Here is a 15,454-nt window from a genome sequence, read left to right on the forward strand (position 1 = left end):
GCATAGTTAGATTATAAGGCATAGGAGCAGAATTAGGCCATTTGGCCTTTCAGGTCTGCTCTGCCTTTTGATCATGATTACTTTATTTTCCTCCTCAATCCCATTCTCCTCCTATCTCCCCATAACCTTTGACAGCCTTACTAATTAAGTACCTACCATGCTCTACTTTAAATATACCCAATGAGTTGGCATCTGTGGCAATGAATTCCACAGATTCACCACCCTCTGGTTAAAGAAATTCCTCTCTGTTTATCTCTGTTCTAAAGGGACAACCTTGTATTTTGAGGCCGTGACGTCTGGTCCTAAACATTCCCGCTATAGGAACCATCCTCTCCACCTCCACTCTATCAAGGCCTTTCAATATTTGATAGGTTTCTATGAGAACCTCACCCCCAACCCCATCCTTCTAAACTCCAGTGAGGCCCAAATGGCCATTAACGGCCCAAAGCCATTAAACTCCATGTGTGTTTACTGGGAATAAAATTGTAAAGAGTATTTTCTTTACACTGGTAAAGACTGTCCAGGAACAAGAACATTACAAAAGAATTCAGGAAGGGGCCTTCCGCCTTTGTAACAAACCACCATTCATCAAAATCAGGTTGATCTCCTTCCTTTTCATGCACTTATTCTTTGAATTCTTTAATACTGCAAAACTGTTGACCTCTATTTTGAAAAAAAAAATCAACAACTCTACAGTCCTCCAGTGTAGAAAAAATCCAAAAACTAACCAATCTCTGAAACAGGATGTTTTCGAGTTATAGAAAATAGGAATGGGAATAGGCTGCCTTACCATCATAGCTCATTACCCATTTCAGTGCCTTATTTCCACTTTCGCTTTGGCATTAAGGAATATCTGTCTCGTTGAACACATTTAATGACTTATTTAATGTAAAGTTGAAATTATGTTTGCATCCTCCTTTTAGATCCTGCTAAGCACGTAACCTCCCTAGAGTTGTTCCAGGGATGAGGCTGCAAATCATCAACGCAAGGGATTCTGCAGGCGCTGGAAATCTTGAGCAACAAATACACACGAAATGCTGGAGGAGCTCAGCAAGTCAGGCAGCATCTATGGAGGGGAAAAAATAGTCAACATTTCAGGCCAAGGCCCTTCATCAGGATGCATCCCACATTCCAAAGATACACGGGTTAGGGTTAGTAATTTGTGGGCATGCTATTTGGTGCTGGAAGTATGGTAATACTTGCTGGCTGCCCCTAACACATCCTCAGACTGTGTTGGTTGTTGACACAAATGATGCATGTTTTGACGTTCTTGACAAATAAAGCTAATCTTTAATCTTTTCCCCCACCATCTACCTATACCAGGGTTAATTAATAGCCAGCACTGTTGAGCATGCACGAGGAACCGGGGTGTGCAGGCTAACCCCATGAGGTCACAGAAGAACATGCAAACCCCACATAGTCTCACATATTTGCCCATCAACTCCCCTTTGAGTCTTCTTGTATGAGGTGAATTCTTCAGTAAGATCCAATGAGTCTCAGAGTTCAAAGAAAAATTTATTATCAAAGCACATATGTGTCACCACATACTACCATGAGATTCATCTTCTTGCAGGCATTTGCAGTAGAACAAAAAAAAATAGAATCAGTGAAGAACTGCACACAAACAAATTTTCAATCCTCTCTCCTATATGCTGATTTATCGCCACCCTTGATTTGGCCAACAAGAGTGGTGTCGACAGCAAACTTACATATGACATTAGAGTGGTGCTTAGCCACACAGTCCTAAGCATGAAGCAAGTAGAGCAGGGTGCTAAGCATCTAAAAATCTCACTAGAAGAGCAAAGGGCGAACACAGGCTGCTTGAGCCGAATGGCCATCTCCTGTTTGAAAGGGTGCTGGGGTTCGCTGACTGAAAGCCTTCAGAATCACGTGGGCTGGATTAAGTTGCTGGATATCTGCAGTAGTGATCATGAAATTTGATGCCTCTGGGCCTGGACTTGCTTGAGTTTATAAGAATGAGGGGGATCTAATTAAAACCTACGGAATATTGAAAGGCCTAGACAGAGTTAATGTGGATAGGATATTTCCAACAGCAGGAGACTCTAGGGCCAGAGGGCACAGCCTCAGAATAGAGGATGTCCATTTAGAGGCCAGATGGTGGTGAATCTGTGGAATTCATTGCCACAGATAGCTATGGAGGCCAGGTTATTGGGTATATTTAAAGCAGAGGTTGATTCTTGTTTAGTAAGGGTGTCAAGGTTACAGTGAGAAAGCAGGATAATAGGGTCGACAGGGATAATAAATCAGCCGTGATTGAATGATGGAGCAGACATGATGGACCAAATGGCTTCTTACTTCTTATAATCTTTGAAGGTAGGAGATCTGCTGTCTTCTGGTGACCAGACCAATGTGGTTGGCTCTTACCCACCTCCTCATTGCCAGGGCAATTAGAGATGACAAAGAAGATTAGTATAGCCAACAAAATCAACACCATTTGCTGAAATTTGTTTTATCAACAGCTTAAATAAAAACAGAAAATGCTGGAAATACTCTTGAAACAGAGGGGATAACTTCACTTGCCCCATCACTGAACTGTTCCCACAACCTATGGAATTACTTTCAAAGACTCTTCATCTTGTGTTCAATATTTATTGCCTATTTATTTACTATTATTTTGTATTTCTAGTTTGTTGTCTTCTGCACATCAGTTTGTCAGTCCTGTTGGCTTTAGTCTTTCATTTATTGTGTTTCTTGTATTTACTGAGTATGCTCACAAGAAAATGAACCTCAAGATTTTATATGGTGACATATATGTACTTTGATAATAAATTTACTTTGAACTGTTTGAGTGTATGTGTGGTGGGTGCGACGAGAGGAATTGCCGACATTTGGGTCAGAATACGACACCCACCGCTGAAACCCATCACGAACTTGCGTTCTGTTCCAGATTTCAAGATATCTCATTCTTTTAACTCTCTCTACCGTTTTGTGACCAATTAATACTACTTAGCAATCGTGACAGCTTGGCCAGCAGAGGGAAGAGTTTAAACTTAGCAACATACATAAAATGCCGGAGGAACTCAGCTGGTCAGGCAGCTTCGGTGGAGGGAAATTCGGGCCGAGCCCCTTCATCAGATGAAGCGTCTCGGTCCGAAACGTTGACTACACATTTCCCTTCAGGTGCCGACCGACCTGCTGCGTTCTTCCAGCATTTTCGGTGTGTTGTTCCAGATTTCCAGCATCTGCAGAACCTCTCGTGTTTAAACTCAAACTTGATACTCTGTAGCTCTCCTGAAGTACAGTGCCGAGGCAAAGCACACTTCACCCATAGTGAACCAACACAATCTCGCTTTGTATCATTGAAGCACACACGCGCCCTTGAAACGAATTATCATCAAAGCGGGGCGGAAATGACGTCAGCTTCAAAACGGGCCCGGACGCTAGCCTGTCAGAGACAAGCCCGTTGAATTGTTGAAGGCGTCTTATTGGTCTGTAGCATTAAATTGTTGAAAGACTGGCTGGATTGTTGAAGGTTGCTCCAATCCGCTGTATTGTTGCAGGTTGGTGTCTAGTGATTCCCAGTTCAGAACACTGAAGGTCTGCATGTTGAATGGTAACGTTGGTAGGCTGAAAGATTAACGGTTGTCAGAATGGTTGTCACATTTTGTGTCTTGGGAGAGCTTTATTGTCGCGATTGTCGTAATCTGGGGTAGGAGGGAAATAGATTTTTTAGATTAGTGAGGGAGAAAGCGGTGTAGGTTAGAGGAAGGTTAATTAGCTGTTTTGGCCCTGAAAAGTTTCTTAAATTTTACGGTGGGTGTGTGTCTCTCTGTTTTGTGTGTGTGTGTATTTATTCTTATCTCTGGGCCTTAGTGCATCTAGTTGTGCAGAAAAACTGACGCCTGAGTTAATGTGTGCGTTTTAACTTTAAGTATTGCAACGGCTTTTTTTTTAACGCTAAGCAGTGAATAATTGACATTTGATCTTAAATTTCTTAGAATGTTCTACCCGCAGTATCAATGTGCCTACAGTTTACGCAATCTTATGTAATGTTGGTCGGATCCTCAGGAAAGCTCCCGTGACTTTCCTTGAAATAATGCTAAAAGGTCCTTTGGAATTTATTCCTGAGAGCAGTCACCAAATGACTAAGGCTTCCTGAAGAGGTATGTTGTTTAGGATCTCTTCCCACCAGGCCCACTTTCAACTTTGCTGGGATCCTGGGGCAACTCAGCTCCCACAATTAATGTCTGTAAAACCCCTGTTCGTGGTCAAAATACTCCTCAGGCTGATCCAGCTGTCCAATTGCTTAAATGCTCGTGGAAGTCTGCAGAGTAGCTGTGTAGAAGTTTGGAACTTCTGCAATCACACACATTTACAAGCAAAGCCTAAATAGTTACATAATCTGGAGGTTGTTGGTCCTGGACTTATTTCCACTTGGCATAATTTACTTATTATCATTTAATTATTTCTGGTTTTATTTTGCTATATTTCTACTCTATTCTTGGTTGGTGCAACTGTAACAAAACCCAATTTCCCTTGGCATCAATAAAGTAAGTCTGTGTGTCTGTTCCATGTGGATGCATTGGCTTATTTATTGTAGGGACATAATCTCTTGATCAAAAGGTGGCACCTTTAACAGTGTAGGACTTCATCTGGGCATGTATATGGACACTGGCCTACAGTTGCGAGAAAACGTTTATGAACCCTTTGCAATTGCCTGTTTTTCTGCATTAATTACTCATAAAATGTGGTCTGATCTTCATCTAAGTCACAATAATAGACAAACACAATCTGTCTGAACTAATAACCTGCAAACAATTGTACTTCTTCTGCGTACACCATTTAAATAATTCCAGTCTAGGTTCAATAAAGTATGTGAGCCTCTGGGGTAATACCTTCTACAAAAGCTATTTGGAGTCAGATGTTCTAATCAATGAGATGAGTTTAGAAGTGTGGGTTGGAGAGGTGCCCTGTCCTGTATAAAAAAAAAGAAGTCAGGTTACTGACATAGCCTGCTCTTCTCAAGAAAAAACTGTTTATGTTCACCATGCCTCAATCAAAACAACTTTCAGAGGACCTTTGAAGAAGAATTGTAGAGATGCATCAAGCTGGAAAAGGCTATAAAAGCATTTCTAAAGACCTGAGTGTTCCTCTGTCCATAGTAAGAAAAATTATCTACAAATGGAGGAAATTCAGTACTGTTGCTACTCTCCCTAGGAGTGGGCGTCCTGCCAAGATCACACCAAGAGTACTGTGTGTATTGCTGAAGGATGTGAAAAAGAACCCAACGGTAACAGCAAAAGACCTGCAGAAATCTCTAGAACTTCCTGAAGTCTCTTCATGTATCCACTATAAGAAAAATACTGAATAAGAATGGGATCCTTGGAAGGACACTATGGAGGAAACCACTGCTCTTCAAAAAAACATTGCTGCGCATCTCAAGTTGCAAAAAGAGACCTGGATGCTCCACCATGCTTCTGGAACAGCGTTCTGTGGACAGATGAGTTCAAAGTTGAACTTTCTGGTAGAAATGCACACTTTGCACTATGGTGATCTTTAAAAATCATTTGGGCAGGAACATAAACATGGATTGTGTGTCAGTGGTTAGATTTAGTTTAATTTGGTATCATGGTGGGCACAGGCATTGTGAGTCAAAGTGCCTGTTCCTCCACTCTTCTATGTCCTATCTAGAAGGAGGCCATTTGAGCTATCAAGTATATGCCTGTTCACACAGAGTAGCCCATTAGTTCTATTCCTTTCTCCTGCCTAATGTCATCCCTGATAATTTTTTATAGCTTTTGCCTTTGAAATCTCAGGCAGTATAACACAATAACAATGCAGAATAAGCTGTAAACGCTACTGAAAAGTGCAGTGCTGGCTAACGATAACTTGCAGGATCATAAGGAAGATTGTGAAGGCGAGAGTCCATCTTGACAGAGTCCCTGGCGGGGAGGCTGGTTTCTGTGATGTGCTGAGCTGTGTTCACAACTGTTGTTTCTTGTGGCCATGTGCAGTGTAGTTGCTGTTTCAAGCCGTTATGCATCCAGACAGAAATCTTACTGTGGTGCATCAGTAAAAATTGGTAAGAGTCGACGGGGATGTGCTGAATTTCTTAAGTCTCCTGGAGAAGTAGAATCATTGGTGAGCTCTCTTGGCTGTGATATCAACATGTGAGAGGGAATAGGTTATAAGGGACAATAAATGAGGGAACAGGGTTAATGGGATTACTTTGAGAGCAGGCATCAATTTGTTGGGCTGAATGGGCATCTATGTCATTAGGAAATATGATATACAAGAGGAAACACTAAGGGGTTAATCAGTGACTGTCCAGTGCTTGGCCCAAGGCCTTTGTGAACGTATGTGCCTTCAACACCTTCATAGGCAGTGAATGCAACACCTTTCTGGGTGAGAAAAAAGTCACCGGAAAACTGAAGGTATGGCTGAAAGGCCACAAATGAGACAGGGGTTCAAAGCTTGTCTTTGGACGTGTGCCCGATATGTTTGCCCATTATCCGAGTGGGGAAGAATTACTCAGAATATATATTTTCTTAAATTAAGGAGTGAAGTGAAAATTTTGGACCTTGTGTAACTTGTACTTTCCTATACTGTTAGTAACTCATGGAGTCCACAGAAGTCCTCAACTCTGAAGGAAAGCCTGAGGTGACATCTGCTATGTTGAATGTGGAAGAGGTTGGTGATGCCTTGTCAACTGATGTGCCTGCAGAGTCTGGTGGCGATGTTCTGAAACTGGGCTGTGAAAACCATGCTCAAAGGTAACCACAAGTGAGCTTACTCTTCTCTTTATGACACAGTAACTGGTTCTCTAGATGGTTTTTCACTTTCTAACAAAAGAAAGGCTTGCATTTATACATCATCCTTCATATCCCTTTCCAAACATCGAAAACAGAGGAGTGCCCCCAAAGAATGAAAGATGGTAAAATGTTAGAACCCCAAAGCCCTCCCCCAGCTCCCCCCTCCCATGCGTAAGCAGCAGTAAAGTAACAAACCCCCTTCCCCCACCAGCAAAAAGAAAGCATTGGCGCCCTCCACCGAGCACTCAAAACATGCAGCAAAGCATCAGCAAAGATACAGACTTGCAGTACCCCGAAGACTACTCATTCACCCGGTATTTGACATACTACAGGCGCTCTCTCTCCCTAATGAGAAGAACCCTGAAAGGGAAAAATAGAGATATTAAAGATGGAAATAGAACTGTTTCCGAAGATGCAAGCAAAGGAGTTGCTGTTAGGCGCCATGGTTTATAATCTGCTGCTGTAGCCTAGCCACTTCAAGGTTCAATGTGTTATGTGTTCAGAGATGCTCTTCTGCACATCACTGTTGTAATACGTGGTAATTTGTGAGAGAGGGTGGTGAATCTGTGGAATTTGTTGTCCTGCATCAGCAGTGAAAGCCAAGTCATTGGCTATATTTAAAGTGAAGGTTGATAGGTTCCTGGTTAGTCAGAGTGTCAAACGTTATGGGGAGAAGGCAAGAGAATGGGGTTGAAAGGGAAAATAAATCAGCCATGATGAAATGGCAGAGCAGACTTGATCACAGTCTGAGAGGTTGGAAGATGACAAGTGGAAGCAACAAAGGGGCTGACAATGATGGATTCTTGTGGGAGAGGAAGGTGGAGCATGGAATCAGTAAGAGAGTCACTTTTATACAACTGGCTTTCATAAATGGGAATATGAAAATTATTTGAGATTTGATTTTGAATGTATTAATGGAGGGGTTAAATACATTGGTTAAGACGGAGGAGAAAGTTCCCTTATTCTCTTCAAATGAACACGTATTCCTTTGAATCCCCTGGCAAGAACAGAATCTCCGAGGAATACATAGTTATTTGTAGAGGATCAGGGAGGTCTCTCCTCTAAGCTATCCAACACTGCTGGCGGTGCAGCTCTTCATAGTAATGCATTCATGTATCAGCAAAGACAACTGAGTGCACAGAATGGACCTTTAACCTCGTATCTAGTGGGATGAGAGGGCTGTTGTCTATATCTCATTCAGCCATTCCTCATGTACACTGTAATGCTTACGGCAGGTCCAAATGTTGTAAGTATGTAAAGGCATTAAGACATAGCAGAATTACACCACTTGGCCTATCAAGTTTGTTTGCCATTTGATCATGGCTAATTAATAATCCCTCTCAACTTCATTCTCCTGCCTTTTGCCCATACTTTGACACCCTTACTAATCAAGAACCTATCAACCTTCGTTCTAAATGTACCCAATGACTTGGCCTCTACAGCCGTCTGTGGCAAGAATTCCACCAATTCAACACACTCTGACTAAAGAAATTCCCTCTCATCTCTGTTCTAAAGGGATGGCTCTGTATTTTGAGGTTGTGTCCTCTGGTCCTAGACTCTTCCACTAATGGAAAGCATCCTCTCCACATCTACTGTATCTAGGTCTTTCAATATTCGATAGGTTTCAATGAGATTCCCCCCTCATTCTTCTAAGCTCAAGTTTAAAGTGATACTATTGTTTTAGTTGGATAATATGACTGAAATTCAGGTTTAAAAACAAGATAAAGATTAGCTTTGCTTGACAGATGTACACTGAAACATGCAGTGAAATGTGGCAAGGATTGTGCTGGAGGCAACCTGCAAGTGTCACCAACATAGCATGCCCACAATTTACTAACCCCCACCCTAACCATATGGATTTGGAATGTCGAAGGAAACTGGAGCACCCAGAGGAAATCCACGCAGTCATAAGCAGAATGTACAATCTCCTTGCCTACGGCGGCAGGAATCAAACCCCTATCGGAGAGCATTGACGCTGTAAAGCAATTGCGCTAACCGCTACACTACCACGTCACCCTGTCAGGCGGCTGTTTGGAATGTGACAAGGGTGGCTTCGATCTATTGTAAATTATTTTAGTTATAGCATTGGATTGTAGTGGTTGAATTAATTTCACCTATAAATGAATTGAAAATACAATTTTGATTACTCATTCAATTAGTCTGAAATCCCAGTGATATCAAATAAAACTGCATGCATAACCATGTAACTTTTGCATTGTTTATTAGCCCCAGTGATTTTGACCTCCCTCCACCTGATCAGCCACGTCCCAGTACAGAAGTGGCAGCTGTAGTGGTTCCAACTCCAGGTTCGCTTTCACAGGACATCGACAACATCTACAGATCTGATCCAGAAAATGAAGCGGAGGATGAACTGGGCAGTTATACACTCGACATGCTGGGTGCCCAGGGTGTGCCTGAAACAGTGCTTAGAGATCAGCAGCCTGTGCCCGGCTGCATTGAGTATGGAGAAAGTCTGCCTCCGGACATATCGAACTATCCAGAGAACAGCTGGCTGACTGATGCAACCCAGAGCCAGTTCCCCAAACTATTTGCCAATGATTCATTAGGACAACCGACCCTGGTGGCTGGTTACTGGCAAAATGCAGAGGGGTGGAACATTGGCATGGTGCCAGTGAATGAAGGGATGGTGACAATGCTGTATGAAGAGAAACCAGACGGGGATCCTGGTACACCATCCAGAGACTTGCAGGAACCGCCAACCTTGAAGCCAGTAGCAGATTCTGCAGTGCAGGTAAGACAAAGCATGAATGGATGGCTCCGGATCCCGGTGTTTGAAAGCTGTCAGCTGAAAGGGTTATGGATGGCATTGAGGATGTGGTATGTGGGCTGTGGAGTTGCTGTAGCTGAACTTAGACCACTTGACCTGAAATGCCTGGGTCATTCACTGGAAAGATACCCAGGCCAATGGTTCTGATGTACAAACGTTTGTAGTACTAAAGGAGTGCTGTGTTGCTGGAGGCATTCACTTACAGATTCTGCAGATGCTGGTAATCTTGAGCAACACACACAATGCTAGAAGAGATCAACAGGCCAGGCAACATACATGGAGGGAAATAAACAGTCACCATTTCAGCCCGAGATTCTTCATCAGGTTTATCTCCCTCCATAGGTGCTGCCTGCCTGACCTGTTGAGCTCCTCCTGCATTTTGTGTGTGTGTTGTCTTTCAGATAGTGCTTTGGGATCCTTAAGCAAAGAGTGAGACCTTATGTGTCCGTAACACCTCTTTGGTCAGCTGGTTCATATTATTTGCTTGAATCAGCAAGTTACTGAGTTGCTGTGATCTGGTTTGGATGAGCAACTTAAATCCACATCTCACCAAGTTAGTATGAAGCCAGTTCCCCCCCCCCTTGCATCTTTTAGCTTGGATCAATTCTGTGCTAAATAAACCCAGCTGATTTAAAATTTTGATCTAGGAAGTGGAACTGTGTACTGGGTACCGAGGACGCGTGTTGATATGTTCAATGGTTAACTGGAAGTTCAAATTGCTTACTGAAAGAAGAGGCCACTCAGCCCATCATACTTATGCCAGCTATTTTGCCTAAGAATGAGCATGATGAATTCAAGGAAAGTGCAATGATATTTTTTAAGTTTGTAAAGAGTGGGAGGTTAACTAAAGAAAGAGAGGAGTCTACTAAGGATCAAAGTGATAAACCGCATTCTTGCTCTTGTATTCTAATCCTCTCAAAATAAATCCTAGCATTGCATTTGCCTCCACTGAATCAGCTTACAAATTAACCTTCAGGGAATCCTGTGCAAGGACTAACAAGTCCCTAAAATAGAATTGCTGGGAGGTGGAAACCAAACTAAAGAGATGGAGGAAGGGGCGGATGGTTCATAATTCGAGAAAGCTTGTAGACAGTGAGAGGGAGGATAGGCAGGTGATAGAGAAGGGATGCACTCAGACTGATGATTTGAGATGTGTCTATTTTAATGCAAGGAGTATCATAAACAAAGCAAATGAGCGTAGAGTGTGGATCAGTACTTGGAGCTATGATGTTGTGGCCATTATAAAGACTTGGATAGCTGAGGGACAGGAATGGCTACTTAGAGTGCCAGGCTTTAGATGTTTCTGAAAGGACAGGTAGGGAGGCAAACGAGTTGGGGACTTAGCACTGCTGATCAGAGATAGTGTCATGACTGCAGGAAAGGAGGAAGCCATAGAGGGATTGCCTACTGAGTCTCTGTGGGAAGTTAGAAACAGGAAGAGGTCAACAACTCTACTAGGTGTTTTTTATAAACCACCCAATTGTAACAGGGACATTGAGGAGCCGATAGGGAGACAGATTTTGGAATGGTGCAATAAAAACAGGGTTGTTGTGATGAGAGATTTTAATTTCCCCAATGTTGATTGGCATCTCCCTGGAGCAAGGGGTTTAGATGGGGTGGAATTTGTTAGGTATGTTCAGGAAGGTTTCTTGACACAATATGTAGATAAGCCTAGAAGAGGAGAGACTGTACTTGATTTGGTATTGGGAAATGAACCTGGTCAGGTCTCTCAGTGGGAGAGCATTTTGAAGACGGTGATCACAATTCTATCTCCTTTACCATAGCATTGGAGAGAGATAGGAGCAAACAAGTTAGGAAAACGTTTGATTAGAGTAAGGGGAAATGTGAAGCTATCAGGCAGGAACTTGGAAGCATAAGTTGTGAACAGATGTTCTTGGGAAATGTACGGCTGAGCCTCTGGCAATGATCTTTGCCTCATCAATGGGGACAGGAGAGGTTCCGGAGGATTGGAGGGTTGCAGATGTTGTTCTCTTATTCAAGAAAGGGAATAGAAATGGCCCAGGAAATTATGGACCAGTGAGTCTTACTTCAGTTGTTGGTAAGTTGATGGCGAAGATCCTGAGAGGCAGGATTTATGAACATTTGGAGAGGCATAACATGATTAGGAATAGTCAGCATGACTTTGTCAAAGGCAAGTCGTGCCTTCCAAGTTGGATTGGATTTTTTGAGCATGTGACAAAACACATTGATGAAGGTAGAGCAATAGATGTAGTGTATATGGATTTCAGCAAGGCATTTGATAAAGTACCCCATGCAAGGCTTATTGAGAAAGTAAAGAGGCAAGGGGACATTGCCAAGTACAAGGACTCCCAAGTCCCTATGCACCTCGGATTTTTGAATTTTCTTCCCATTTAGAAAATAGACCACGCCTTTGTTCCTTCTGCCAAAGTGCATGACCATGCACTTTCCTACACTGTATTCCATCTGCCACTTCTTTGCCCATTCCCTAAAACTGTCTAGGTCTTTCTGCAGACACCCTGCTTCCTCAATGCTATCAGCCTATTTGGTATCGTCAACAAATTTGGCCACTAAGCTATCAGTCCTTCATCCAAATCATTGACATGTAACATGAAAAGAAGTGTTCCCAACACTGACCCCTGTGGCACACCACTAGTTTCCGGCAGCCAATCAGAAAAGGCCCTCTTTATTCCCACTATTTGCCTCTTGCCAGTCAGCCAATCTTCTATCCATATACCTTTCCCATGATACCATGAGCTCACGTTAAGCAGCCTCGTGTGTGACATCTTGTGAAAGGACTTCTGAAAATCCAAATAAACAATATCTACTGACTTTCCTTTCTCTACGCTGCCTGTTATTTCCTCAAAGAATTCCACCAGATTTGTCAGACAAGATTTTTCCTTAAGGAAACCATGCTGATTTTGGCCTATTTTTTTATATGCCTCCAAGTACCCTGAAACCTCATCGTTAATAATAGACTCCCAACATTTTCCCAACTACTGAAGGTCAGGATAACTGGCCCATAATTTTCTTTCTTCTGCTTTCCTCCCTTAAAGAGTGGAGTGATGTTTGCAATTTTCCTGTCAGATCAAGAACCATTCCAGAATCTATTGATCCTGGGGTGCAGTCCAACTGGTCCAGGTGACTTATAGTATCTACCTTCAGACTTCTCAGTTCCCAAACATCTTCTCCTTAGTAATAGCAACAACACTCATTTCTGCGTCCTGAAATTCTTGCATTTCTGGCATGCTGCTAGTGTGTTCCACAGTGAAGACTACACAAAATAAGTGTAACCTTCAGGTTCAGCTGGCAGTGTTAGTCGAGGGAAGACAGTCTCTGGCCCTGCCAAATGTGTGAAATCTGAGGTGCAAAACCTCTTGTTTATGTAGATGCTGTGTGATCTAGTCTCCCATTACAAATCAGTACCATGAAATAACAGAAAATACACCATATGTAATTAAATGATTTAGTTTTATAGTTCTTAATTTGACTAAAGGGTTAGTAACGAAAAGAACAAAATAAGAAAAGGGAGCCATTTTAATGAAACAGTCTTATGTGCACAAGTTGGAGCTCAGGGTTTTCCCTTCCTCTGGTCCTCCATTGATTTCCCCGGGCTTCGTCAACTCTCGGCCCCATTCCAAGTCCACTCTGTCCTGCTGTCTGTGACCTCTCCTTTCTGGCATCTTCTCTCTTCATCTCTCGCCGAACAAAAGACCCAGATCACCTCATTCTCAGGCGCACAACAAGAAAAAAAACACTCCCTTCATTGGACAGCGCACATTCCAAAGCCGCTGTTATCTCTAGCCATAACCCAAACACTGCTGCTACAGAGAAACCATTACATTAGCAGTGACACCTTTCCCAGGGTGTTGTATAATTATTCAATTCATTTGCCATTTGTTTGTCTCCCATTACTACCTCTCCAATGTCATTTTCCAGCAGTCTGATATCCACTCTTGTCTCTCTTTTACTCATTATATATCTGAAAAAACTTTTTGCATGCTTTTTTTATATCATTAGCTAGCTTAGCTTCATATTTCATCTTTCCTCTGACATTTTTCATTGCCCTCTGTGATTTTTTTAAAAGCTTCACAATCATCTACCTTCCAACTAATTTTTGCACTATTATATGCCCTTTCATACCATCTTTGACTTCTCTCGTCAGCCATGGTTGCCTCATCCTCCCTTTAGAATACTTCTTCAGCTTTGGGATTTATCTTTCCTGCGCCTTCCAAATTTCCCCCAGAAACTCAAGCCATTGCTGTTCTGCTGTCATCTGTGCTGGTGTCCCCTTCCAATCAACCTTGGCCAGCTCCTCTCTCAGGCCTCTGTAATTCCCTTTACTCCACTGGAATACCGATGCATCCGACTTTAGCTTCTCCCTCTCAAATTGCAGAGTATATTTATATTATGACCACTCTCTCCTCAGGGTTCCCTTAGCTTATACTCTCTAATCAAATCTGGGTCATTACATAACACCCAGTCCAGAATTGACAAGAAGATTCTGAAAGGGTCAAGAAGGTCCACTTGCTCGGCATTCAGGATAAGGTAGTAAATTGGCTTTGTGGGAGAAGCCAGAGAGTGGTAGTAGATGATTTTCTCTCCGACTGGAGGACTGTGACTTATGGAGTGCTGCAGGGATTGGTGTTAGGTCATTTGCTGTTTGTCATCTGTATCAGTGATCTGGATGTTAATGTGTTTAACTGGTTCAACAAATTTGCAAATGACACCAAGACTGGGGTGCTGTGAACAGCAAGGAAAGCTATCATGGCTTGCAAGCGGATCTGGACAACCTGGAAAAATGGGCTGAAAAATGGCAGATGGAATTTAATACAGATAGATATGAGATGCTGCACTTCAGTAGGAGGACCAACCAGAGTAGGTCTTGCACAGTGAATGGTAGGGCACTGAGCAGTGTGGTAGAACAATTGGATCTGGAAGTATAGGTTGATTTGTTGAAAGTGGCAGCACAGGTAGATAGGGTTATAAAGAAAGCTTTTGGCACATTGGCCTTCATAAATCAAAAGTATTGAGTACAGGAGATGGGATGTTATGTTGAAGTTATATAAGACATTGGTGAGGCCTAATTTGGAGTACTGTGTGCAGTTTTGATCACCTTCCTACAGGAAAGATGTAAGCAGGGTTGAAACAGTACAGAGAAAATTGAAAAAGAAGTTGCCGGGTCTGGAGGACCTGAGTTATAAGGAAAGACGGAATAGGTCAGGACTGCATTCTGTAGGAATGTAGAAGATTGAGAGGAGATTTGCTAGAGGTGTGCAAGATTGTGAGGGGTATAGATAGGGTAAATGCAAGCAGCCTCTTTCCACTGAGGTTGTGTGAGACTATAGCCAGAGGTCATAGGTTAAGGGTGAAAGGAGAAAAGTTTAAGGGAAACATGAGAGGAAACTTCTTTGCTCAGAGAGTCTTGAAAATGTGGAATGAGCTGCCAGCACAAGTGGTGCATCTGAGCTCAATTTCAACATTTAAACCAAGTTTGGATAGGTATATGGGTGATAAGGGTATGCAGGGCCATGGTCCTGATGCAGGTCGATGGGAGTAGCCAGTTTAAATGTTTTCAGCATGGACTAGGTGGGATGACGGGCCTATTTTTGTGCTGTACTTTTCTATCACTCTAAATACTGATCCTCTAGTTGGCTCAATCGCAGTCTGCCTTAAAAGGCCATCTTGTTTGCATTCTACAAATTCCCTGTCTTGGAATCCAGCATCAACCTGATTTTCCCAATCTACCTGCATGTTGTAAATCTCCCATGATTATCACAACATTGCCCTTTTTGACTTGCCCTTTTCTATCTCCCATTGAAATTGGTAGCCCGTATCCTGGCTACTGTTCGGAGGCCTGTATATAACATCCCATCAGGATGTGGAAGCATTAGAGAGGGTACAGAGGAAATTT

At 42.6% G+C, this 15,454-nt stretch overlaps 1 protein-coding gene across 7 annotated transcripts in view; it reads left to right on the forward strand.

Annotated features, from left to right (window-relative positions):
* Positions 1 to 3,401: 3,401 nt before the first annotated feature.
* The window catches only part of rnf214 (ring finger protein 214), a 71,961-nt gene continuing 59,908 nt past the window's right edge, over positions 3,402 to 15,454 (forward strand). For 4 of the 7 annotated variants that reach the window (XM_073030046.1, XM_073030051.1, XM_073030052.1 and 1 more), the window contains exons 1-3: positions 3,515 to 3,574; positions 6,574 to 6,734; positions 9,000 to 9,525. In XM_073030046.1, the coding sequence (XP_072886147.1) occupies positions 6,580 to 6,734; positions 9,000 to 9,525 (681 nt within the window). In that variant the 5' untranslated portion in view covers positions 3,515 to 3,574; positions 6,574 to 6,579. Of the gene's footprint in view, positions 3,584 to 6,573; positions 6,735 to 8,999; positions 9,526 to 15,454 lie in introns of all 7 variants that reach the window. The other 3 variants (XM_073030048.1, XM_073030050.1, XM_073030049.1) reach the window with 3 other exon arrangements.

The sequence above is a fragment of the Hemitrygon akajei genome, chromosome 26, assembly GCF_048418815.1.
Source record: "Hemitrygon akajei chromosome 26, sHemAka1.3, whole genome shotgun sequence".
Taxonomy (NCBI): domain Eukaryota; kingdom Metazoa; phylum Chordata; class Chondrichthyes; order Myliobatiformes; family Dasyatidae; genus Hemitrygon; species Hemitrygon akajei.